Source organism: Bos mutus, chromosome 12 (assembly GCF_027580195.1).
Source record: "Bos mutus isolate GX-2022 chromosome 12, NWIPB_WYAK_1.1, whole genome shotgun sequence".
In the NCBI taxonomy this organism is placed as follows: Eukaryota; Metazoa; Chordata; class Mammalia; order Artiodactyla; family Bovidae; genus Bos; species Bos mutus.
In genome coordinates this window covers 25,562,963-25,590,783 of record NC_091628.1, presented here as the reverse complement: position 1 = coordinate 25,590,783, position 27,821 = coordinate 25,562,963, and the positions used below count along the sequence as shown (strand labels likewise).

Below are 27,821 nucleotides of genomic sequence, written 5' to 3'. Positions count from 1 at the left end.
GAAAAGATCCTGATGCTGGGAAAGATTGAAGGCAGGAGGAAAAGGGGGCAACAGAGGATGAGATGGTTAGATGGAATCACTAACTCGATGGACATGAATTTGAGCAAGCTCCAGGAGTTGGTGATGGACAGGGAGGCCTGGCGTGCTGCAGTCCATGGGGTTACAAAGAGTCAGACACGACTGAGCGACTGGACCGAACTGAACTGAGGGAACTTCTGAGAAGGGCCAGGCCAAGAGTGGGAGCCCAGAGGCGGGGAACTGGATTCTCAGAGCATCCCTGGGGCACCCTGAGGGACTCTGGGAAATAGTGAAGGACAGGGAAGCCTGGGGTGGTGTAGTCCATGGGCTCACAAAGAATCAGACCTGACTTAGTGACTGAAAGCAACAGCAACAGCAGCAAAGCTCCCCAGTCCATGGAACTGCAGAGGAATCCCCTCAGAGAAACAAGGACGGCCGGAGGGCGGGGCACAGAGCAGACTCAGGCTTTCACTTCTCCGTCCCGACCTGCTTCAGCTTCAGTTTCCTTCTGGTGAAACAGTGCTTGCGAGGTTGCCAACGTAACCCCCAAACAAGCGAGACTCCCATGGCGGGGGGCCCCTTTGGGATGAGGCTTTCTTCCTCGGAAACTAGGGGAGACGTGGATCTTGACTTTCCATGAGAGTTCTGAAACCCTGCAGAGATGGCTTTTCTTGTCTGGCTGGCATGATTTTAGTTCTCTATAGACTTACGTGTCAGTTAAGGGTATAAAATGTTCTCTCAGGTCCTTTCCAGCTCTAAACCCAGCTTTTCACTGTCACTGTTTCTTATTATTGTTCGTCTTTATAAGATGTATAATTTTTTTAGGAAAAACAACAACAACAAACCCAAAACCAACCACAGAACAGCGCTTTCCTGTATTATGAAGGAAGTATGTGCATATGGGTGTGTAGAATGGTTCGGAATGGTTCATTCTGTTTAACTAACAGAATGAACACGGTCTGCTGGGTATAGGGAATACAAAGATAGTGAGAGGGTCCCTTTCAACGGTTTAGAATACACTGGAAAACATTCAAGTAACTGGTCTTGCTTTTTATTTTAAGCTCAAAAAGAAAAAGAACAAAATACAGTGATGACTTGTTCTCCTACCATTCCCTACCTCATTTATAGAGCATGCCTCATGTTTTAAACCTCTGGGAAATAACAGCAACAGACGCCAAGTGTGTTTTAACAGAGCCGAGTGTCTGGCTCAGGTTCTAAGCACAGACAGGGGATGCTTGTATTAAGTTAACACACATTAATATATGAGCTCATCTGATGCATGCGGTGAAGGTTCAAGATGGCAAATGGCTCTTACAGCTGCTAAACTCAGCAAAAGCTAATTGCCCTTTGGAACTGGACAAGGATGGTTGCCGGACACTGTGAAGGTACTTAATGCCACAGAATTATATACTGGAAAGTGGTTAATTTTTATGTGAATGTCACTTCAATTAAAAAAAAAAAAAGCTGATTGTCACCTGGGCCTCTTGCTGGACTAAGATGCACTGCCATACCCGAGATTAAAGGTCTGAGAATAACCTTGAATCAAGGCAGCAGGGTCACGTTTCCTTTGTGAACGCACAGTAGAGGTGAAAGCCATGGTCGTGAGCAGACGATTAGACCCAGAACCACGTTCTTAGCCCAGCAGGACCCTGACCTGTGCACCTCACTGACACGTCTAAGGTGAAGAGGATTCCATAACTTTCTTTGCTATAGCTGTCTGCCTCCTCAGAGTTACTCTTTATTTAACTTTTACCATATAATAGCATATTTCACTCTTGCCTCATCACCCCTCCACCTAATCCGTAATGTTTCCTACATCTGAAATGCCTGGCAGTGTGCAGCAGAACATTGGTCTTACCACGCTGTGGTTGCTGTTTGCCTTTTGAGGGCCTCCTGAAAATGTCTATGAGTGGAATGCCTTATTTTCACATATATGGACACACCTCCTTCTTCCTCTTGGATTCCTCCCAGCTGGGGGTTCAACCTTAGTAATTTAATCACCCAGCCTTCTTGGCTTGGTTTCCATGGCCTTGGTTACATCATAATTTCCTTTCACCGCATAGTGTATATTTTCTGGCCAACTGTCTGGTTTCTCCTCTTCTGTACAACTGTGGGACAACGATGGAAGGACATGACTTCAAGCTCTTGTTTCTTTTCTTTGCGGGAATGTTCAGGCTCTCTTCTCAGCTCCCTGAATCGCTGATTTCTTTCAACAGCATTTGCATATCAGTGCTCACAGGGTGAGCCGTTCTCCTCTGTCTTCATTCTATCTTTACTGTTCACACTCTGATGTTTTGCATGTTGGTTGGTACCCACCCTCAGGAATAATGGGGCTCTTTTTGGAAATCTGCGTGTTTGTTTCCTTAATCTTTGTTCTTGTCGGCCCACACGGGTGCCCTGTGACTCTCAGTGGGCCCAATGCATCGAGGTTGTCGCTGCCCTTCAGTACACAAGCCATTGGACCTAGGGTTCACATCCTGACATGGTCACTTTCTGACTTTGGATTCTGGGCTCAGTTCTTAATAATTCTTTAGCGGTTTTGGGAATTCAATAAACTTGTGCCTAGGGCAAGACATATAGGACACACATCCAGGAGATAGTAGGTATGCCATAATGGTTTGTTGGATTTAGAGTAAAATTGTTTTCATCTCAGGAAATATTTTCTCTAATCTGAATCTCTGACTATAAAGACCCATTTAAGGAATTAAGAAAACAGTCATTCATTGTGGTGGGAACATAAATTGATACAACTTCTCTGGAGAGTGATTTGACCACATGTATATTAAAAGTAGATAAGCTCTCTGTCCCAGCAATTCCAACTGGATGTATTTATACTAAGGAAATAGTTGATCTACCCAAAGATTTTCCTATTCACTTGAAGCCATGTTTGTATTCATAATTTATTGAAAATATCTAAATGTTCGTCAGTAGGCAATGATTAAAAAGATCGTAGTATATCCATAAAAGGAGTAGTATACAGCTGTTTTTAAAAGGTGTTGTAGAAGAATACTGAATAACAAGCACAATATGCATGACATTTTTTTTTTTAATTGTTTATTTTTGGCTCTGCTGGTCTCCATTGCTTTGTGCGACTCTCTCTAGTTGCGGCGAGTAGGGGCTACTCTCTAGCTTTGGTGCTCGAACTTCTCATTGCGGTGGCTTCTCTTATTGCAAAGCGTGGGCTCCAGGGCATGTGGGCTTCAGTAGCTGCAGCTCATGAGCTCAGCAGTTGCGACTCGTGGACTCGAGCTCAGGCTCAGTATTGTGGTGCGGGAGCTTAGCAGCATATGAGATCTTCCCAGGCCAGGGATCAAACTCGTGTCCCCTGCGTTGGCAGGCAAATTCTTATCCACTGTGCCACCAGGGAAGTCCCTGCATGACATTTTAATGAGAAATCAAGGTTAAAACATACTTGGATATTTAGTAGATAAAAAAATCAATCCTGTCAATTTAATAAGTAGAAATCTGTCTCTACCCACTTGCTGAATATGCTCTACCGGTGGCTACTGCCACAGCAAATGGAAGTTCTGTCCTTCCAGTTGCTCAGGACAGAACTTCAATGTCATTTTTTTTTATTGTCACAGCCAGTCTAAGTTATCATGATGTCCTTTGACCCTCTACTTTCAAGATCTACCCAGAATCTCAGCCTCACAGGAGTCATCGCTATCATCCTAGAGCAGGCCACTACCATCTCTCAGCTGAATTAGTGCAACATCTTCTCACTCATCTTCTTGGTATTACACCTCACAGGTTATTTCCGACAGCAGTGGAGGGAATCTGTGAAGGCATTAAAACTCTTCACGGAGTCCCCGTGCTCACTGCCTCCCGTCTCACTCAGAGTCAAAGACACAGGAAATGCCTGCACAGCCCTCCACGCCCTCTCCATTAGCTTTTGGATTGCATCTCTTACTCCTTTGCCCCTTATTCTCCCCACCCCAACCTCGTTTCCCATTTCTTGAGCACACCAGGCAAACTCTTACTTCAGGGCTTTTCTGCTGGATGTTCACAGATATACCTGCCTGTCTCCTTCCTCACCTACTTCCAGCTTTTGCTCAAACCTCAGCAAAGTCTCCTTTGACTGCTTTGATTACCATTCCATCATGTGTCCCTACTGCTGGCACGCTTCATCACCTTTACTAGTTTTATATTCTTCCCATCGTCTTATGACTTTCTATCACCTTTCATTGATTCATGATGCATATTTTTTTCTACAGTTAAACATCTATGAAATTGAGATGCAGCTGACAATCACATATGTCTTCCAATGAGTTGGCAGCTGTTATCTTTCATAGTGGTGAATGAGATGATGGTGGACCTTACAGTCAACAGTGATGAATAGCTTCCAAAAAATGGTTGCGATTGGTTACTTCCTTGTATCCATGCTTTTTGATGTGACTTTATAGCTCCTCTATTTTCCTACTCCCTAAAAGTTGCCCAGTCCTGTGGACTGCTTTGATTAACACATTGTTGCAGAAATGAAGGGCCAGTTCTGAGCCTGGTTCTGTGGAGGACTGGTATATATCCCGTCTCTCCTTTGGAACTCTGGCTCCGGCCCTATAAGCTGGCCTGCTGGGTGATGAGAAACAATCGGCCCAATTGCCTCCCCTGCCCCAACTGACAGCCAGGAGAGCTCCCTCGCTAATAGGCAGATGACCGTGGATGCAGAAGTCATCTCAGAAGAGACCAGAAGTACCATAAGTTGAATCCAATCTCCGGAATGACCTAAAGAATGGCCTTTCCTTTGATGTGTTTTATTATGCAAACAGAGGTGATTGATACTGTTGGTGTCTGAGAGTCAGTGAAAAACAATGAATGATTGTCTTATTATGTTTATACTTATATGTATATTTCCCTCTAAGTAAAATACAAGTTTCAGGACAGAGGGCTTTTCCGTCCCTTTGTTTTAATTATGTGACCATCTCCTCTGCCTAAAGGGCTCAATAAATATTAGCTGAATGTCTTATATGTAGGTAAGTGCAGGATAATCCTGTTTATGTGAAAGACTAGAGGACACATGTTAAAGTCTTCATCGGGGTGGAATTTTCCCCCCTTCTTTTGCTTTGCTTATGATGTCCAAAATTCAGCAATAAACAAGCCTTCCTTTTATTTAAAAATAATTTTTGATGTATTAATACTTAATCTTTGCAAGCAATAAAATTGTAACTCAACTAGCCACTACCCTTAGGGGTGACCGCCTCACTGGCTTGGTGGGGTCTTATTTTTATGTTTCTGGCTTCAGGGGTTTCTAGTGTTAATAATGGGCTTCCCCGATGGCTCGCAAGTAAAGAATCAACCTGCAATGCAGGAGACACAGGAGTTCAATCCCTGGATCAGGAAGATCCCCTGGAGGAGGAAGTGGCAACCCCCTCCAGTATCCTTGCCTAAAAACCCATGGACAGAATAACCTGGTGGGCTACAGTCCATGGGGTCGCAAAGAGTTGAACATGACTGAGCACACATACAAAACAAAAAAGATAGTGCTGATAATACAGCCGTTTTAACTGCCAAGAGAAAAATATCAACCCTGAATAATTTCTCGTTTAGGGCTTGAGTCTTTTGAAATTGTTATCCAAAGATTATCCTAATTGACTATTTCAGTTCCAGATATGCTAACATTTAGTTAACATCTCTTCTTACTTGATCAGTACAGTTCTTATCTGCAGCTATTAGTACATCAAAATGGCATCAAAATGTTAGAGAATCAAGACACTGCCTGTGTTGACTTCTCTGTACTCAGGGTAAAATTTGCTTGCTAAACATCCTTTCTACAAAACTTATTAAAAGTCAGATTTATGCTAACTAAATAAACAACCCCTTAAGTTGAAGAAGGTTGTAGGGTAACACTCCCACCATCTACTTGTTCATTACTGATGAATGCTCATCACTGGCACACTTTTAGCCAATGTATAGACAGTAATTGTTGTTTCTTTATTTTAATGTAGAAAACTAGAGTACTTTACAACAATCTGAAAGCTTTTTCTTCTTCACTGACACCCCAGTTGCTTCCTAAGGCATTCTTCCTCTCTGTTAGTCCATCCTTTTGCCTTAAAATATCTGTTAAGCATCTCTTCTTTTTAGGCACAGTGCTAAGTGACACATAGAAAAACACAGGTGAGCGCTCCTCCCAAGAAGCTCCAGTGTGGCGAGACAGGCCTGCAAACATATAATCGTCGTCTAGGGAGATGAGAGTTAATGATAAGCAGTGGTAAATATATAGTGGAGCCCCGAGCAGGGGTGACCCAGTTTAGTCGCTGGGGTGGAGGTGAGTGAGGTTGGCACAGTCTTCACCGAGACTGAGATGCACTCACGGGCTCTTACGGGATGAGTAGAAATGGAGGAGAAGGTGTCGAGGAAGGGGAGTGTCACATGCAGCAGGTGAGGCAGAAGAGAAAAGGGTCATAAAAAGTCTTAATTAAAAAAAACAACAACATTACCAAGATAAGATTGTTTTCGCTGAGAGCACTGGCATTTTGGTGTCCGTTGTCAGACCAGAGGGCCCAGGTGTCATGGACTTAGAGGACCAGTTACCAGCTGTGCAAAAGGCCCCTCACTTAGCAGGATTAGGAAGATCTGTCTCACTTCACATTTCATAGAATTTACTCTTTTTAATGTTCATTTATTTTATTTTATTTGGCTGTGTCAGGTCTTAGTTGCACACACAGCTTCTTTGTTGCATCACGTGGGATCTTTTCTTGTGGCTCACGGACTCTCTAGCTGTGTCGCAAGGGTTTAGTTGCTCCACGGCATGTGGAGTCTTAGTTCCCCAACTGGGGATTGGACCTGAGTCCCCTGCATTGAAAAGCAGATTCTCTCCGATGCAGACCTAGGAGTGGAATTGCTCGGTTCCGTAATAACATGTCCATTTACACCTAGGAGTGGAATCGCCACCCTTTCTTGGCTACCCTTGGTATCAGGCAGGGATCCTTTTCCATTCTGCCATGACAGAGGGTTGAGAAATGCTGCTAAAGGATCCCTAATAACCTCTGCATTGCTAAATTCTACCAACATTAAAAAAAAAAATCTTTAATTTACTCTCTACCCTTGGCTTTCACAATACAGCCCTCTCCTGGGTCTTGCCTGCTTCTCCAGCTGTTTCTCTGTCTCTTCTCTTACACATTTTCTCCTCTATCCAACCATTGTAGGTTGAAGCTCTTAAGTGCTCAGTCCTGGACCCTCTCCTCCTACTCCACACTTGTCTCAGGCATCCTCATCCGTCAGTGGGTTCCCATGTAGGGATGCCTGAAGATTTATGTCTCCTCTGGGCTCCAGCCTAGCATATCCTACTGCACGCTCGAGGTCTTTTGGACGTGTCAGAGTCGCCTCAAAAAGAACATGTCTACAATTAAGTTCAGCATCTACCTCTACTCCTTCAAGCTGGCTCTCTTCCAGAGTTTCCTAACTCAGGGAATCAGAGGGACCATTATCCCTTCTGTAAGCAAGAAAGTGGAAATTACCCCTAACAGCTCTTGCTTAAACCCCTCATGGTCAAGTCCTGTTAAGAATAGCTCCTAAACACCCAATTCCCCATCCCCACACTCACTACAGAGTGAGTTTATCTCTACTGCTTTCTACCTGTCTGCTCAGCCCCACCCTCTTAAAGCTTGTACTGCTGCCAGAGTAATCTCTTTGAAATGAACATTTGATCCCATCACCACCTCCACCTCTTACTTAAAACCCATCAGTTTCCCTGAGGATAAAGATAAACCACCATCTCCCACCAAGCCTGTCTCTCAGGTGTCTCGGACCTTTCTTCCTCCACACTGTCCCTTGAGTTAGCATGCTCACTTCCACCACTGAGGCTTTGCATAAACTCGTCTCAGAATGCTCTTTACCCTCTTCTTTGCTATTAACTCTTACCCAGCTTTCTAATCTCACCTCATGACACCTTCCCTGACCTCCTGTCTCCATCAAATTTCCCTCTCAGATTCTCTCATTGTACCCCTATATAATACTCATCACAGCTGAAACGCCACTTGTGCAATTATTTGATTAATGTCTATCCACCACTAGACTGTGAACTTCAGGAACCAGGGGGTTGATTTATTTGGTTTCCTATTATTATTTGGTTTCCTGTTATTACTCAGTACCCAACACAATGGCTGGTGCATCATAGATGCTTACGAACTGTTTGTGGAGAGAATGAATGAGTGCCATCCTAAGAAGCTGGCTATTTATCCTGTGGGCATCATTGAAAGAATGCAAGCAGAAAAATATGGTGATTTGAATTTTAAAAAGAAAATTCAGCAGTTTTAAGATAGGACAGACAGGGGTTTAAAGGACCAGGTTTAAACCTGTCACAATAGAACAACTGAAAATTATTGAGATTGTAAACCAAAGTGCCGTGGGATTGAAGAGCAGGAGATGGCATGATGGTGCTTAGAAGGTAGACCCAATAGAACTTAGTGATTCAATGACATGGATGTCTGGTTGGAGGGGAGTGCCCACTAATCCAGGGTGTTCAGAGAATGAAATTTGTTTGCAGCAAGAGAGAACGTGAGCTCAGTTTTGGATCTGATGAAATTAGAGGTCCATATGAGTCTTGCATGAGATATGAGATATCTACCAGGCCGTCTGATATTTTCAACCCCCTTCATGGTGGCTTATTCTCATCCTGTTAACAAGGTCCAAGTTCATTCTTTTAAAGATTGAACATTCTCGGAGGCTTATCACCCTTTTATTACTCCTGCTCTTAACAGAATATCCCTGAACGGGCAGGGGGCGCATATGCTGCATGTGCGCAGGGCGTACATATCTGCATGTGCTCACCTCCTGTTTGTCCCTGTACTGTCTGCTCTCTTGGCATTTCTGAAACTGCTTTCAGTAAGGCTCCCAGAAGCTAAATCTGCACCCCTGGAGACTGAATATACAGATGGACAATACCAGACCATATATAAAAATATAACTTTGACCTGCAACCTTCAGCAACAAGCCCGTGAAACCAATCCTTTATGTACACTGAGCAACCCCAGGAAGCCGGCCTGTTATCCATCAGACTTGTTGGAAGCTTCAGATCGCCATCCCCGGGGACAGTTCAGGAAGTTAGGCCATAACTTCTATAACAACCAGCCCCAGATGACCAGGACTTGATTCATAACCAGAAGTTTCCCTGTTTTCTTCCCCACCTGAGGGCGCCTTCCTCAGCCCTCTTCTCTACTTGCATTCTTAACTCTGCTCAGTGGCGGCATCTGCTCGTTAAGGTTTTAAATACCACTTCTGGTGCACTTCCTCACCCCTGTGTGCAGCCCAGACTTGTTCTGCAGGTTGTCCCCTAAACTCAATATATATATCCCAAAGCAAGCTGGTCTCCCACCCCAGCACACTGGCCCTATCATCTTCCCTCCTGTTTAGTCATGCCACACTCACCAAATCACCACAGAGAAATAAGTAGATTGCACTGGTTGCTTTGGCCTCCTAAACACATCCTTACTGCCTCTTCTTCATCCCCATCACCACTGCACATGTCAGGACTTCACTATGTCTTTCCTAAAATATTGCCAGTCACCTAATGATTTTTCAGTTGCCAAGCTTGTCCCCTTTCACACAAGCCTCTACTGGTCTTTTATAAGCATACATCTCAGTATGCCATGCCCCACCCCAAACCCTTCACTGCCTCTTGACTGTTTCATAAGGGAGCATGTTGGCTCCCACAACGACTCACCAGCCACATTTCCTGCCAAGCAAGGAAATGGAACTCAATGTCCTAAGTAGACACGTCACGCTGTTGAGACCCCGAGCCTGTGCAGTGATGTGTCCCAGGTGGAGGGAAAGCTCTGATGATGCCCTCCTCATAGGTGACCTATGGTCTTAGCTTGGAGTCCTGACAGAACGTTCACAGCAAGTAGCTTGACGCCTGTGAAGAGATCTCTGCTCAGACAGCCGCCAGCCTGAGGGCCATGTTGGATTCAATTAGCTGTGGTTCGTGAACTTGAGAATTCTCTTTCTTGGACGCCCTGGTTTCTACTTGGCTTTTAGGTATGGCTGGAACCAAATAGAGGAGATAGATGCTTTCCCAGGAGCAGGGGAGTTTCACACACTCCCCCTCAGAAGTATTCATCAGCTGCACAGAATGAGTCCTTGCTTATACTTACAAATGTGGCCCTTCCCCTCCTGTGACCCCGTCACCAGATGAGGCTAAGGGGGACAGTGGGCTCCCCCCGACTCTCCAGAGACACGGCCAGGGTCCCAGCAGGCATCCTTCTGTCAGCCAAAGCAACAGGAAGAAAGAAAGTCAATATTGGAGGGCAACGGCTGATTGTTAGAGCTGGGCTCAAGTGGAGGAAAGATAATGGTCTGGTGATTTCACACGTAAACATTTTTAAGATGCCAATAGCCAGCAGGCAGCTTTTCACATCAGATATCTGTGAAGAGCGGCGGAGTCGGGGGAAGGTGGGCAGACAGGGTCCTCCCACCTGAAGCTGAAAATATAGGAGCTCAGTCTGGAGGAAAGGGTGTCTCATTTTCCAAGTGCCAGGTCGCGCCTCCCTGATTTACGGCAAGACTTTTGAAGCTGACTGCCCAAATCTAAAGTTACTGCAGCGGCCTCCTGCGCTGGGAGCAAACGATGAAGTGGATGACAGTGAAGGAGAGTAAATAGAGCCCTAGGAGGCCGGCTCTGGCCAGGAGCTGCGCCCGTGTCACGACAGACTATGAAGCCTGACGCTGTGGGAGTCGGGATCATCTTTACGGGGGTGATACAAAGGCAAACGCCTGGGACACTTAAGCTGCCTGCAGCGGGCAGCTGGCTGTGCTCCGTGATGTGGGCTTGTGTTTTAATCACCCCCCCATATGCACATATACACACACACAGCACGTTTGCACCACACATACATGCACACATACATGTATACACACTGCACACCTCTGCGTACATACATGCTTACATACATACCACGTATTCACACCACACACAGATACATGCATACATACATACCACATACACACACACCCGGCACATACATACACACATACACTCCTACACACACACACCCATGCACACACACACACTGCCTGTTCACACCATACATATAGACACATACACTGCACATACCACTCACACATACATACTTTCAGGATAACGTTGTAGTGATTCTACTAGGAACTCCGGTGCCGGCTGCTACCGTGGATGCTGTGGAGTGAGGGGGAAGGAGCCTGCTAACTACAGCAGCACAGAAGCCGTGGTGGTTATGGTTCTGAGCTCTTAAAGCTAAACGTTGATGCAGCAGATGTCCAAATGGAGAAGTTCCATCTCTAGCAGGCCCACTGGCTTATGATGGGGGTCGAGTTTACCCAGAGGTCAGTCTGTATATAGGGCCACATTAAGGAGAAGCGAAACCTTGGACGCTTATAGTGGAGTGACCGCCTGGTTTTCAGGAAACAGATGTGCCTCTGAGGAGGGGTGCAGATTACAGCTTGGGGTGAATGAATGTGGCTGTGGAGGGGTTTATGGGGCTATTTTTGCTGGAACGCCAATGAGTGGAGCCGAGCGCTGGGAGGAGGCAAGAGCCTGTGCAAGGAGGCCTGACTTGGCCCAAGAGACCCTCGCCTCCCTCTCACCTAGAAAGTTCTTCCCTGCTGGCAAGTGGGAGGCAGAGTTGAATTGGATAATCTTCATTGTGATGGATAGAAGTGATCCTCTAAGTCTGAGGGCACCTTTGCTACTGTAAGAGGGACTCATGGAGGCTCTGATCCGCTGACACTAAAGAGATTGAGGCTCAGTAGTGAGCAGACCTCCAGGCTGGCAAGGCTTCAAGCTCTTTTATTCCAGAGACCTGATTACTCAGGTGACAACTGCCTGCCTTCTAGGCTTCCCTTGTAGCTCAGCTGGTAAAGAATCTGCCTGCAATGCAAGAGACCCTGGTTCGATTCCTGGGTAGGGAAGATCCCCTGGAGAAGGGATAGGCTACCCACTCAAGTATTCTTGGGCTTCTCTGGTGGCTCAGCTTGTAAAGAATCCACACGCAATGCAGTCAATCCCTGGGTTGGGAAGATCCCCTGGAGAAGGGGGCTACCCACTCCAGTGTTTTAGCCTGGAGAATTCCATGGACTGTATAGTCCATGAGGCTGCAAAGAGTCGGACACGACTGAGCGACTTTCACTTTCTTTTCTCCAGCAGGGCTGCCCTTGGTGTGTTTTCCTCAGACATTTTTGGTACAGACTTGTTGAGAGAGGGAAGCCCTGTTGTGAGAGGCAGAGGGATTCAGGTATACATACCCATCGACAACATTTTTGCAGAGAAGCACACCAAGGTGTGGACAAATCGGGAGAACCCACAAAACCACTGGGCAGGAGACGTCCCTTGAGACAATCAGTGGATGCAAGTGTTGGAATGAGGTCGCTCTCCCATCCTGAGCAGGAAATGTTCAGTTTTCCAGTTTAAGAAAACAGCGTGAACCTTCCTCTACTGAGAAGCTAGGAAACAATAGAAGCTATTGACGAAGCCCAAACGATTTTCCCAGCATGAGCAGAGAACTTAGAAAATGTTCTTGAAAAAAAGAAACATCCACAGCCGTGAGAACAGAGGGAACCATGTTGAGAGAGGAAATTAAACATGTCTAGGTTGATTTGGCCTTGATTTACCTGTTGAAAATGAAAGGATATTTCACATTCTGAACAACGTGCCCTTCATGACAAGTTCACCGCTTTGTTGGAAGAATCCAGAAAATTAATAGGTAATTCTGATGGAATAACGAAACCTCTCTCGGGTGGAACATTAATTATCACCCCGCTGTAGGGAAAGGTGATAATGTGGATTTGTCTGGGAGGGAGGAGAGAGAGAGCTATTTTCAGGGTCAGTGGATTTCTCTTTTCCTTTTTTTTTTTTCCCCAGCGGTGAAGCAACACAGGAGAGAATGATGTGACTCTTTTCCCCTACTGTGATCTGAGAAGCTTTGGGATTTGGAGACTCTACTCCTTGTAGGAAGGGGTTAACACATGACCAGGTCCTCTGTTTGCACAGGGAGGCTGCCCTCTTGTCACTGCGGTGAGGGATCCATCAGGGTTCGTATTATTTCAGAAAAGGAAGGGTCTCTACTGCTCCCTCAAGCGCTGTTCACCCGGCTTCACTTCCTCCTTTAACCAGCCCTGGGGACCCAGCATCTGGGCTGTTTCGTTTCTACCCACCACGTTTTCAGTGGGCCACATGGACCGGCCCGCACGCCTGTTCTGTGTGCCAGCTGAGGGTGTGAGGGGCCCACTGCCCGGGCTGTATCCTGGCCTCCTCAGGCCCGGCCGTAGCCTCCATCTTACCCTCCCCGAGTTCCGCCGTGTTCTCTCCGTTCCTACGGCTTGAAGCACATTTCTCCTTCTCTTGGCTGATCTCTGCTTCTCCTTCAGACCCTCCCTTAGGGCCACCTGATCCAGGAAGCCTCCTCTGAGTGCCCCCAGCCCTGTATCTCAGTGAGGTGAATTCCCAGAGTGCCCACGGAGCACCCCGGCTCTCTCCTCACAGCCCTGACCGTGCTGGGTGCCGCCCCTCTGCTCGCTGGTTTCCCACACCAGACCCCAGCGGTTAGATCTTCCATCTCGTGATCCCAGGATGGATCCTGTGAGCCTGACAGGGGCTTGCTGGAAATGGGACTAGAGGGTGTGCCCTGAGGGCGGATGGCGGAGAGGGTCCCCCAGGCTGAAATCCCGTTACCGGCTGCAGGTCCTCTGAGAAGTTCCCGGAAGTCAATGGGCAGTGAGGGGTGAGAATTAGACCATTCTTGGGAAACACCTCACCTTCTGCTTCCTAAAGAGATGCACTGACGGTGCCATTGGTGGGATCTTATTGCTCATCCTGTCTCGGGGAAGGGGGGTCCACTCACTTTGGTGAAGAGACCAAAGCCATGTCAAAGCTACAGGAAGGTATGCCCTGTGATTCTACAGAGCATGTCCTCGGACTGGGTTTGAGGAGCACACTGTGAGACTCTGAGCTGAGACTGTGGTGGCTCAGAGGGTAAAGCGTCCACCTGCAATGCGGGAGACCCAGGTTCAATCCCTGGGTCAGGAAGATCCCCTGGAGAAGGAAATGGCAACCCACGCCAGTACTCTTGCCTGGAAAATTCCATGGATGGAGGAGCCTGGTAGGCTACAGTCCATGGGGTTGCAAAGAGTCGGACACAACTGAGTGACTTCACTTTCACTTTTCTGTGAGATATTAGTATTCTTACCCTCAAATGACACTCTGGGTCCTAAGACCCGGGCAGCTTCAGTCTTGGCAGCTGTCATTCCTTCCTTCCCTCCCACTCTTGCTCTCCGCTTTCCTCCCCTTCTTTGCCTCCTTCCAGGGGCTTTCTAAGGGCAACACACAGATCTCTGAATTGTTGTAAGAGAGCAAGCCACAGATGCGTGTGCGCATGACTGAAGCTTGGCCTGCAGACCTAGCAGGCTGAAAGGGCCAGTCTCAGGCTGGTAGGGGTGCCTCGGCCCCCGACAAACTGGAGTTCGGCCATCTGTGAGTGATAAATCAGGTGCCCCAACTCGTGGGCATCCAGAGAAGAGTTCTCACCAGATCTGAGATTCTCAAGAACAGGAATTGTGTCTTGTTCATCTCCGCCTCCACGGCGCGTCACTCACTGTAGGTCCTGGACGATGCTTGATGAATAAATGTGCTAGTTTAGGACAGCTGTAAATTGCGTGCTAATTATGAAGGGAGGAGAGGACTCTGGGAGGCCTTCTACCTCAGAGGGCCAGGAGCAGAGCCAAGGGTATCACAGGGTGTGGGCACCACCGAACAGGCAGATGGCAAACACATCCTTGAGTGGGAGAATCCAAGTTGCTGTAACCACAGGGTCTGATGATGTCCGGGTTGTCTGAACCCCAGACCAGGAGTCTCAGAATAAATAGCAAAGCTTTCTTCTGGAGACCCCTGTCCTTGTCTTTAACATCTTCTGATCATAGTAAAAATGAAAACGGACAACAGAGTTTCCCTTTTCTTTTCTAAACCCCAGTGAAGTGCCCCAGTAAGTGCGGTGTTGGCACTTACTCAAGAAACATTTGAATGAACGATTCGGATGTGCAGGCAAGCTGGCAAGGACATCTGTCGCAGAGCTGGCGGCCAGCGTGAGTTTGGCTGGTCCAGCTGGCTGGGCGGGGCTCCCCGTCTTCCCTCGGTGCCCCTTCTGGAGCTGGGGAAGCTGGCTACCTTCGAAGACAAGGCAGAGCCTCTCTTGTGTGTAAGGAATTCCCCGGGATGCCGCTTTCCCTGTTACCCGTTTACCTCCGTGTGCAAAACTTCCTTAACTGAACGTTAGTCCCACCCCGCTGGAACGCCCATCTCCCAGTTTCCTGACATGGCAGTATTACCCTCCTCAATCCCAGAGTTGCCAGTAGCGTTTGACGTTTCTGTGTCGGGGCAATTTTTTTGTTTTTTCTGATGGCAGGTTTTTGGGGAAACTGCCAGCCTCATAAAACAAGGTAATGGTCCTTAGGAAACAATCACTTTAGCTATTGTTTCACAGCAGTTGCCCTGAAAGCCTAGAAAGGACCTAGCAATTTCACTGCAGAGGAGCAAAAGGCAAAACAACAGCTGCGGCGGCAGCGGCCGCATGTAGATGGCTGGGAAGGGGATCGCTAATTTTACAAGTGCTCCGAGATCCTCTGGCACCTTCATAGGACACCAGGGGACCTGGAATCACTTTTGCTGGCCGACTTTTCAATCTCCTATCTCTGAACAACTCACGTAGGAAAGAACTTGATTCCGCTGTACATTTTTGCAATTTTCTCTCAGGTCAATATCACACGTGGGTTGCCTAATAGGACATCACTATAAAAAAAAAAACAGCAGCTAATTTACAGGGTAGTGGATAAAACAACACTCTTCTCTGGAGAGCTGGGGCAGATAGGTGGAAGGATAAAGTCGGACTGAATGGTATTTGATTTCTTTGTGTATATCCGAGTCACTGGCCCAGACGGGAAGGTAATATATGAAAAGGGACATTTTTGGAATAGTTGTTTTTGAATTATGCTCATGAAATAGACACTCTGCCACGAAGGACATGTGGGAAAGCTACACTCTGACCGCATGACTAATTTTTAAAGCCTTGCATAGAGAGAATTCCCCCCAAGAACACAGCTGGGTTATTCCTTCGTGGACTGAATGTGTCAATTATGAACTGAACTGAAATGAAATTTTACTCCATTGCGGCAGAGTGAACTGAGGAGTGGACATTGGAGCTCGGGCATTACGTAGTAGTTCATACACCAAGTACTATTCTTTTATTAACCTTTAAGAACATGTTTTACATAAAAACAGGCAACATCAAAAAAGCTCAGTTGATAAATGAACATAATATATCACAGATGATTTCATCCACATTAACCTACATTTATTAGCTTAAACTGAGAGATTAGGAAAAAAATCAGATCTCATTCCAGCTTTAATCATGGATACAAATCATTTGATAGTTACTTCATTAAGATTTTGAAAATCAAAGATTAACCTGTGCCATCTGATCCATGCAGCAATTGATAAATTCAGTATTTTCAAAGGAAACATTGAATTTTTTTTCTTGCACCAAATTGAAACCTTTCAGAAACTTGTTTAAATACATCAAGTTCCGAGCCCACCTTTTCAGTATGCATGAGCAAAATACTATTTAATTTCACACTCAACTAATCCTTTAATAATTTTCTTTCACCCAGAATGAAAAAGACTATTATTAATTTCCTAATAAAATTAAAAAAAAATAGTTATCGAGGATATGACTCTAACCTTGGACCAGTTTCAATTTTTAAAAATTTTTTTCTAAGAATACATCAAAGATTAATGTCAATGGCCAGTGAGAAATTGTCCCTAGAGAACTATTCAAGGTCTTTTTCTTACCGCATTCAATTGGACTGGAATGAATTGCCATTATAGCATCTTTATCATCACTTTTAAAACCCTACTTTCTCTTAATACCAACAGTGAAGGCTTTTAGAACTATTATTTACTTTAAGTTAATAAAGTATATCACAGACAAAAATATACAATTTTACACTGAAGCAACATTAAGGGTCTCATGTCAGTGGACCAAAAAAGAATGTCGAGGAAATTTACAGGTAGGATTTAATTACAGAGATTGCACTTCCTTTATGAAAAAGAATGAAACTAGAGCCCTCACTTGTCTCCAAGGGCAAGAGATTGCAAACCCCGTGATCAAAACACCTGCCAGTTAGAAGCTCACTCACTGAAAAATGATCGCATAGCTTCAGCATTGAAGCCCATGAACGACAACAACAGCAACAACACAAAAAAAAAAAACAAAAGGGGGAATAAAGACCACCTCACCCAGAGGCATCCTAAGCTTCTACACTGAATTTCCTGTTTCCCACCAGTTTATGACCCTTAATGTTACTGGATGGATGGTTGCATATTTGAGATGATTAAAAAATGAAAGACTGCTTTAAAAGCACCTCCTCCTCAAGTATGTAATTACATACAAATGAAAGACCCCTTCTGACAGTCCTAGGGGCCCCACTTGTTACTGTTTCATGTATAAGCACCATTGAGCCAATTTTTAAAGCACATTTGCAGTGATCAAATGTGTTCTCAAGTTTCATTGATTTTTTTTTTGTCTTTAAACCAAAAAATGTGTGAAGTGTATCCATTGATGAACGCCTTATCATATCTGAATTGACAAAAATGTTAATTTTGGAAGTGCTTTTAATCACTATTTTCCCCAACAGACTAGAATGGCTTCATGAAACTTGATTAAAGAAATCCGTATCTCCCAAAGAAGCACATATCTGACCCTCTATCACTGCATGCAAAATAAGGGTCTGTCTGAGAGTATTTTTTCCCCAAACTCCTAATGGAAATGGCAGACAACACACAGGAAAGGCTAACCCTTGAACTGACCAACTTCAAGTTTTAAAAAAATCTTTGATTGGATTCCCACCCCCACCCCTCCCAAATCATGTAGCAGTTTAAAAAATTAATGATTTACAAATTATAGAAAAGATATGTTATCTACAATATATGCCAGGTGACTCATTAATTTTTTTTTAACCCATACCCAAATGAATAATTATATTAAACTACCATCTTGGATCATGGTGCTTTCCACAATTCTGAAATTACAAGGAAAGAGGGGAGACATACCAGATTTTCTTTTTTTTCTTTTTGGTTATTCTTTTCTCTGCAGAATTGGGCAGAGAAAAGAAGGCAGTGAACCTTCATTCTTTGGAACAGGCCCTCTATAGCAAACTTCAGCCTGGGGCACCTTTTTATGATCAAATTAAAAACCTTTGAAATCAGAAGTTTATCATGGAAATGCTGACAGATTCTGACCCAGAGAAGGGCTATCAGGCAACACAATAATATGAAGAAAGCTCTCCCTCAAGCACAGTTGCCCTTCAGCATGGGGACAGAGTTGTGTAATGGGCGCCACTGGCCAGCAGACAGCCATGATTTAACGTGCGTGAGCCTTGGTCACACAGTAGCTCTGTGACCCTCTGTTAAGCCAATTTTTCTTTTCTTTTCTTTTTTCCAACTGAAATATGCCTCAAAGGGTAAAGGATTGCAATTTTAGCCTTCCTTTATGGATATATTGCTTTCTTTCAACAATATCTGACGGGCCTGTTGAGCACCACCCATGGGGGTGCTGAGCAGGTTCTAGGAAGGTCTCACTGAATACAGAACACCAAGCATTTTCAGTAGTTTATTTGCATTTTTTTCTCTGCTTATTTTAGTATGCACCACGTGTAAAATCAGATGAGGGCTACAGAAAAAACATTTTCAATGACCGAAATCTTACTTTTCCTTCTAACGATATGGAGCAAATCACATATGCATTGATTATTAGAATAAATGGTTTCTGCTACAGTGCTGAGAAAAAAAAAATGTGTTCATCAATATGAACGGTTCTCATCTACAGAGATGGTTTACATGATGCAAGTAATGAAAGAGTTTTTCCTTAACTAGTCTACTACCAAAACTGAAACAAAATGAATCTTGAAATTCCCCTTGAAAATACCATATGGTTGGTCATGTATCAATAGAGGAAAGACAGTCCCCATCACCAGGCCACCACCATAAAAGCTATATTAAATACATAGAAAAGAAAAATATGGGGACGCTTGTGGCAATGAGTAAATTGATAAGTACAGAGATACACTGCCATAATGGTACATATTTATTCTCTAATAAAGTGAAATAAAAAATAAGATCAATTTGGTTATAGAAATTCCTTAAAGAACACCACCACTTAATTATTTCAAACTTGAACTATCCCAAGAATGTCGTGAAAAAAATTAGCACTGGCTAAGAAGCAAAAGCAGTCTGGGTACAACCCACGTAATCAGCATGCCTTGTGCTTGTCTGTTAACCCTCTGAGTACATCTCTGACATTCAGGATCTCGATAGCTTAGTGCTGAAAAGATTGCATTCCATCTGATTACTCAATATTTTTACTTGACAGGTCTCATTCCACTATTTATTCAGCATAGATCATTCAAATTCTGCAGCGATGCGCTGGGATCCCCATGCTGAACGGCCCTGCATTCTTCCGAGCGGCCCCTCTGCAGTGTTATGGGAAACACGCCACAGCTTTACACAGTCCACAGTCCTTCAAGACTTGGGTGAAAAAGGCCTGAGCCATGCACTGTAAGGTATGTACACTAGATGCTGGCATCATACACACAATGCCCATGGAAAAAGCAGTAATTAATTCAGAGAAAGAAAGTGAAGTAAAGTGAAAGTTGCTCAGTCGTGTCCAACTCTTTGTGACCCCATGGACTATACAGTCCATGGAATTCTCCAGGCCAGAATACTGGAGTGGGTAGCCTTTCCCTTCTCTAGGGGATCTTCCCAACCCAGGGATCAAGTCCAGGTCTCCCGCATTGCAGGTGGATTCTTTCCCAGCTGAGCCACAAGGGAAGCCCAAGAATACTGGAGTGGGTAGCCTATTCCTTCTCCAGGGGATCTTCCTGACCCAGGAATAGAACTGGGGTCTCCTGCATTGCAGGCAGATTCTTTACCAACTGAGCTACCAGGGAGGCCCAAGGAAAACCACAGTCTTACCGCAGGTAGGTCTCCGCACATAGGCTTTCTTCATATTCACACATTTATAACTGAGGCCAATCTAGGAACCTGCTCCTTCGTCTTACTTTGAATAGTGCTTTGCTTTAGAGTTCTAGAGAAAGCAGTAATTTCTGACCAGTTCTGAGTACTCTACTGTATGGAATCTGCCTACACCATACCTTCCTGACGTCCTGCCCGCCCCCTCTTCGCCAGAAAACCCAACTGATTTGTGCTGCTTTGTGATGTTGTGTGTCAGATTTCAGGACTCTCTTAAAAAACAGGTGGGGGTGCTCTCAGTAAATGACCTAATATTTACATGGCAAGACAACACAGAAGAGATAAACCTAAAGGTGAAAGAGTCAAAAACTTGGGGGGGGTGCGGCGAGGGGCGGGGTGGGGACCATGGTGCAGAAGTCATGGCATGCTGTGATTTTTAGATCGATAGTAATAGAGACCATACATTTATCAGCTGAAGAGTAAAAGGTGGCCACTGAAGACCGATCTGTGTCTGAACTGACTGTGGAAGTGCCGCACACACATTTCAAGACTTTCAGGTGTCGAAGTACATCTCAGAGCAGAGACAGTGAGTGCTGTCCAGCCATCTAGATGCAAATTTCATGAGCCATCATGGTTGTCTTCCCGGCCAGGGAGCGAAGCAAACCTCAGGAGGACATTTGAGTTGGGACAAACCCTGCCTTGCCAAACACCCCGGCCAGCCTCTTCCCTAAGCACCTAAGCAGTGACCGCAGGCTGCTGCGGGCCCCCATTCCAAGCATAACACACTCCAGGGGAGACACAGGGCTAGGGAGAAAGATTTGGAAACAGGAGTAACATACAGCTGTTGGACAGGACTTGGACCAAAGAAAGAAAATAGCATCTCTCTCTGGACAGCTAAAGACAGTGCTATATAAAGGTCATCCTAGGGAGCGGAGGTTTTATCCTCAGGGATACCCTCTAGCTCTCCCATCCTGTTCTCCCTGAGACTATATGTAAGTAACCTAAAGGTGCACGTGGAATCATCTCACCGATGGTTTATTAAAGAGCATTTTGAGAATATTCTAGACTGCTGGTCCACTCTGCTTTCTCCTTGGCCACCTTGCAAAGCACTTGCCTCTAGGGCGCCTAGTCCCGGGCGCTGCTCCTGTGTATGGACTTCATGTTCTGTGTGTGGACTTCATACTCTGTGTGGATCTCACACTGAAGACTGAACTGCGTGAAAAAAGCAGATGAGACAAAGAACAGGGTCTTGTTGCCTCTTCCTGTTTGACATTCCAGCCCTGTAGAGCACCTGGCAATTTATTGCTCTTTTCCACCAGTTTGTTTGTTTTTTTTTTTCCTGTAGATGTTTCATACTGAGCAGGCAGACCCTGACTCACCAAGTACAGGGCAAGCTATGGTGACTTCCTGAGGGTCTGCACTGGCAGCAGTAGCAGCTGAAGTGGAAGCAGCATTTCTGGGGCGTCATCAGCACGTCTTCATATGGAGGTGATTTGGGGGAGGGGGGCCACCGTCTATATCCTGGGTCAGGCTGTTGGCCACAGACCCAGGTCCCTTCACTTGGGATGCAGGACTCAGGGAAGCTGGCAGTTAGACCTCTTTCTTTAAAAAAGCCCCTTTCTTAATAGGATTGTGAAGAGGAAAGGGATGCTGATGCTTAAGTTATAAACCTGCCATGTTCTAAACCCACAAAAAAAGGACAAGCAAGACAGCATGCTAGACGCTCTTCCTGTCTGGACATCTCAGCATCTAATAACCCCTTAATCTCTAGCAAAATCAAGAAACATGTGCATATAAATCCAGAGGCCTGAAAGATTCCCTCAAGCATTCTCCATAAAATCCCATGCACTCAGAGGGTTAACACGTGCTATGTTACATACTGCAGAGCCTAGCTCCACTGATGAAAACATTCATTGCTTCTACATTTTAAAAGTCGCAAAATAGCCTTAACCCTTTGAGGACCCAATTAGCAGCAAGTTGTCATCTTCACCAACAACATGTCACAGTCTCATTCAGCAAAAGGGAAATCGCTACAAGGATACCAGAAAAACACACTGTTCTGCTCGGCCATTCAAGCATTGAGTGCTAGGTAGATCAGATGAAACTGTTTGACATAAATTTGGGGGTGGGGGAAACAAACCTCAGAGTCTCAAAGGGTTAAGCTAGGACTTCGAGTAAAAGGGTCTTATTAAAAGGGCGAGTTTGGGGAGCGAACAGTCTCGGAGGAGCTCGGCGAGTAGTCTTCCGACTCCGAGTTGAGTTCCGGCGGAGCTGGCTGGGCCTTGTACCGGCTCCTCACATCCGGGTTGCGTCTTCGTCGGAAAACCTGCCTCTCCTTATCAAGAGCGGTGGTCTAGCAGGGGCATAAAATGAGAAAGAGGACAATTAGGCCGAAGGAAATGGCAAACACACACACACACACACACACACACACACACAAACGCACGACACTTTCTGGAACTTTCTGAAGTCAGAAAAATATGCTGGCTAAAGTTAACCGTCCACAATGGCTCACTTATGGTGCCCACAGTCACCACTGCTGGGGTGCCCTCTGCTCCCCCAGATGCAGCTCCTGCGAGCCCCTCGTGGTGACATCGCAGGCACAGGCAGGATGGATGATGTTCAGCCTCTCACCCGCCCTCCCTAGACTTCCCTGAGCTCCACATCTGTGACCCTTGGTTGCTCCCAGCCTATCCAGAGACCCCCCTTCCCACAGCCCCACCGGTAAACGGGAGCCCAGGGCTTGTGCGCCTGACATGCGAGGACACCGGGCAGTGCCTCGTTCATCAACATGCAGCTCCAGGCAGCTGTATAATAAAAGACGAGAGGTGATGAAGTTGTCAGACACGGAAACAGAGCCACAAGCTCATCCCGTTATTTTAGCACCTCCTCATTCTAAATGATCTTATTATCTGTTGACGAGGGAGTGTGGGAAGGGTGGGTTTAATTTGAATGAACCAGCTCTGACGTTGAAAACTGCTCTGAATGCAATTAAACCTGATGGAAACCTTCCCATGGATTTCCCTCTACAAAGTTCGTTTTCACTGTAGTACATGGAAATCTACGGAACTGAGGTTCAGCGTCAGGGACTCCAACTCCTGCCTCCTTTTCCGGAGGAAACCTCGGATCGTCTCCAGGATGTGCTCTGGAAGTTATTATGACATCAGGATTGGGAAGGGTATGGCTTCATTACAGATTTTAATGGGTGTGAGCAGGATGGCTCATTACAGAGAAACCTTACACAGAGAGCAGGAGAGCAGGTACAAAGCCTGAAGAAAAATACAGAACACACATAAAAGTTTGAAGGCATCCTTGTTTGAAAGTCCCTCTTTAAAAGGATGTAGCCTGGAGGTTATTCTGCTTTTAAGAGATTACTTTTCCTCTACAGGGATATATACCACCATTTTTCCTCTTGGAAATTTACTGTTAACTTCTTCAAAGAACAGAGATAAATTTATAGCCGGCCGGGTTCTGAGAACAAAGTGAAAACTAAGCCCCTCATACAACTGCAGTGTAGCATTAGAGCAATCTTAGATCTAAAATGGGGCAATCAAAGTTACAAAATGAAGTAATAAAGAGAGAAAGAGAGGCAGTGTGTAGAACCAGTACAGTAAATGGCTTTGTTAGGCTGAACTGCTCGGCTTTAAAAACTACCCACATGTTGAGTAACAGTGTTGTAAATTGATGAGGAAGATAAACTTTAATAATTCCCTTCTCGTTTCACTGGATTTTTAATACAATAATTCAGTAAGTATTGAAATGTCTACCTTTGATTCACCAACCTGTAGAACTTTTAAGGGCCCTCACGTACTTATACGTGAGGCCCTCTTGGTCTTATGCCCGCCGACTTTTTGATAGTTTTCAGCATGATAAACTTAAATCCCTAACTTTATTTAAAACATTGTAAAGTTACAACACATGGTATTTTGCTTTCAAAGCAAAGTGAAAATGTTCTGTTTGTGTAGAGTTGAACATAAAAAAGCAGGAGTCTATCTAGTCTGACGTACATAAACACCACTCTGTAGTTAAGTCCAGAGTAATATAAACTCTTCTCTTGGTTATAAAAAATATTTCTACCTTCTTGAGAAAGAAAAAATCACTTGGCATCAAACTGAATACTGACTAGCAGACAGGTTCCCCAGTGTTGCCGAGAAAATTGCATGTTGGATTTTGAGTTAGATATTTGGAGTCCTGCTCAGTCCACAGGAGAAGGCAATGGCACCCCACTCCAGTACTCTTGCCTGGCAAATCCCATGGACGGAGGAGCCTGGTAGGCTGCAGTCCATGGGGTCGCTAAGAGTCGGACACGACTGAGCGACTTTCCTTTCACTTTTCACTTTCATGCATTGGAGAAGGAAATGGCAACCCACTCCAGTGTTCTTGCCTGGAGAATCCCAGGGACGGGGGAGCCTGTGGGCTGCCGTCTATGGGGTCGCACAGAGTTGGACACGACTGACGTGACTTAGCAGCAGCAGTAGCTCAGTCCACTGCTGGTTGTGGGAACCATTTACTCAGTTCTCAGGTAAATAAGAAGCAAGGATAACCCCGCCCCCTGCCGCCCTCCTGAGTTGTTAAAAGGTAAAAACAGAAGTGCACATGCTCTCGAAATAGCAAAGACTCCCAGAAATATAAGGTGGAGGTTGGTTTGTTCTCTTTACAATGTAAGATGTTTTAAAATGAAGGAACTGCAGGTCAGAGGAAAGCGATGCAGAACCCAGCTCACATTAGAATGTAGAGTGCGTTCTCTCCCTCACTAGCACCTTCTCCACATCTGCCTCATTTCCCCATCATGGACTCAACCACTCCAAGTTGCTCTTGGCGGCAGCCACTGACAGGCGATTTCTACTCCGACACCGCAATGCCCTGTCTGTGCACTCACAGCTTGGATGGCACCATTCCCTTAGGTTCACGTTCACTCCTCCAGATGCTCTCAGGGGCAAATCATATTCTCTTCCTTCCTTGTCCCTCTGCCTGGCCAGCCCTTTGCTCTGTCCCACTTAAGTGGTCAGTTCTGGCCCCTCCTGCCACCTTCTCTAGTGAGCAGCTTTTAAACGCTGGCCTTCCTTTGTTGCTAGGCCCCGGTGCTCAGATGCTCCTAGGCTTTCAGTTGTGCTGAGTCACCAGGATCTTGACAGCAGCTCCTGGGCTTCCCTGGTGGCTCAGAGGGTAAAGCATCTGCCTACAATGCGGGAGACCCGGGTTCGATCCCTGGGTTGGGAAGATCGCCTGGAGAAGGCAATGGCAACCCACTCCAGTACTCTTGCCTGGAAAATCCCATGGACTGAGAAGCCTGGTAGGCTACAGTCCATGGGGTCCCAAAGAGTCGGACACGACTGAGCGACTTCACTTTCACTTTCTATTGTTGAAAACACAGCATGTCACGATCACAGGTCATGGAAAAGGGTGTGATGGTTGTTTCTGCTGTATGTATAGACTCCACACTGAGAAAGCATTTGTAAAGCGTTCTTTGCCCGGGGCCTTGCCTGGGCCCAGGCATGCGGAGAGACCCGCCCCTGTCACCAAGGAGGAACAGAACTCGGTTCTCCTCCCGGCTCAGGCAGCTTCTTCCCACTGATTCTAAAGTCTATTGAAACAGAACTCGAAGGAGCCACTGCACTCCAGGGGTTGCCTTCTTCAGTCCCCAGCCACAGTGAGCTGGGGAGGAGACACAGACCACAGGCAGCATCCAAGGCCAAAAGCCCAGGGCTTTCCCATGCCAGAGACCCGAGAACTCTGTCAGGGACAGCAGGCCAGGGTTCCCCGCGTGTACAGTCCCATTCTGGGCCTGTGAACTTCGAGGGACACCTGGGCATGATGACAGGTGTGCAGTTTCCAACCCACCCAGATCTGCTCAATATTCTCAAAGGCTCCACAAGCAGGGTTTAGGGCTCCCAACACACTTGCTCTCAGAGATGATCCAGAGGACGTCACTGCCCCCAGGCCTCTGCTCCCTGGGCCCCTGCTCACTCTGCTTCCGCCTTGAGGGACTGAGCTTCACTTTAAGAACTTCTCCGCATTCCCATGAAGCCCAGCACAGCTATCACCGCGCATCCTGCCTGCACCGTGACCGACTCTGAGGCAGTCTTCCCTGCCACGCTGCGGACGCTGTGGAGGGCAGGATCAGGTCTGGGCATCCTGTCTGTGTCTCCACAGTTCACAGCACAAAGAAGATGCTCTCAGACGCGCAGCTTTTGAACTGTGGGCAAGTACAACAGAGGTCCTGGGACTTCCCTCCTCCTGCACACCCAACCCCCGGGCCGTCCCGCACCCAGCTGACAGGTCAGTCTGCCCACGACTGATTTATTTACAGTTCCTCATGCAGTCAAACTCCTTGTCCTAGAAGTCACAATGTGCTTACAATAAATTTTCCAGTGTCTAGTTCTTAATATCACTCAAAATAATCCTGTGACATCAGGAGACCCAGTGTCCCCATTAGCAGACACAGCACCCGCTTGTTCTGCTTATAGTTAACCATGCCCGTTTCCCTTCAGACACCCCCCGCTCCCGCAATCTGTGGTCCCAGTGAAGGGCACCCTACCTCCATCTCAGAGGGTGAGGCAGGGCTGGCTTGTGACCCAGAAGCAAGCCTGTGCTGACTGTGTTCCCCAGGACCTGTGGTTGGTTCAGGATGGGCACCCCACCCAGTTCCTAGGCCAGAGGAGACTACCCAGCGATTTGGACTCACAGTGACTCCCAGCTGAGAGGGTGGCCAGGCTGGAGGTGGTACCATGTGAAGCTCCAGACTGAAGCCATTACAGGGAGGCAAAGAGGAGGGGTGGAAAGACAGCCAGGCTGCTGACAACTGAGTCCACCCATGACTGAAGCCACAGCCAGCCTCTGAACCTCTCAGGTTGTATAAAATCATACTTCTCCTTTTTGCTGAAAGCCAGTTGGGTTTGGGTTTTCTTCACGTGAGACCCCAACAGTGCTAACTGATAGCTCTCTGCAGGTGCTTCAGTCATGCTCGCCTCTGCATCTTGGCTTAAGGTGTTCACCAACCTGACATCACCCTCTCTCGCTTCCTGCCCACTCACATTTCTGTTTTCTAAGATTCGATCAAATCTCACCTTCTCCATCACACTTTTTTCTTTCTAAATTCCTCAGGCAAGTGTTGTCTTGACCAGACTTTGGACATTTACTACACCCAGGTCTTTTCTGTGCATCGTTTCCAAATCCTATGCAAGCTCCTTCTTTGCATTTTCCAGACTGCCTAGCCAATTGTGGCACACATCGAAGGGTATATTAAATATCTCTTAGCTAATACAAAATTATGTTGTTTTAGATGATTATATACTTTCTGAATAACAACAAAACAGAACTCCAAGCAACTCTATAGTATAAAAGAATAAGAAGTTAAAGATATTGTGAGTCTTAATATTTAAGAATGCAGTTTATGTTTTAGATATGATCAAATGCTTACATCAGATAAAGTTAATAATCTCTTATACTCCTATTTATCCACTAAATAACCTTGGATCGTGGTCCAGTGTCTTATCACAATAAGCTCTGTCATATATGATCTCTTTGGAATTTTAATTGTGCCTATAAAATTAACTTTCCTCTAAAATCTGCGTTGCTCAAGTTTTTCAGCTAAGTTCTGTAGCCCCTACAGGTAGTTAAGGACAGATGAATTCTGCAAAGAAGAATAATATGCCAATACATAATTTTTAAGAGCAATGCTACAAAAATATTTATTATCCAATTGGTAATTTTCTCCCCAGAAAACATTCATAACTTTCCCTTTAAAGTGCTGCCTCATAGATTTAAATTCCAGGCTCTTTCAACCATTTCTGAAAGCCTGCTCTCCTCTTTCTCAATCACA

General features: G+C 45.9%; 1 protein-coding gene and 1 long non-coding RNA gene across 3 annotated transcripts in view; both read right to left on the bottom strand.

The window, feature by feature from the left end:
• Positions 1-3,077: 3,077 nt before the first annotated feature.
• LOC138990258 (uncharacterized) lies at positions 3,078-11,220 on the bottom strand. 2 transcript variants are annotated; one of them, XR_011466377.1, is made up of 3 exons: positions 11,083-11,220; positions 9,677-10,215; positions 3,078-3,390 (listed from the first exon to the last, which is right to left on the bottom strand). It is a non-coding gene; the product is annotated as an uncharacterized lncRNA (long non-coding RNA). The 2 variants fall into 2 exon arrangements; XR_011466378.1 differs by having other exon boundaries at positions 10,107-10,215.
• A 4,972-nt stretch (positions 11,221-16,192) lies between these two features.
• The window catches only part of DCLK1 (doublecortin like kinase 1), a 352,622-nt gene continuing 340,993 nt past the window's right edge, over positions 16,193-27,821 (bottom strand). The window contains exon 17 of the mRNA XM_070380418.1: positions 16,193-22,352. Within this exon, the coding sequence (XP_070236519.1) occupies positions 22,188-22,352 (165 nt within the window). The 3' untranslated portion in view covers positions 16,193-22,187. The remainder of the gene's footprint in view (positions 22,353-27,821) is intronic.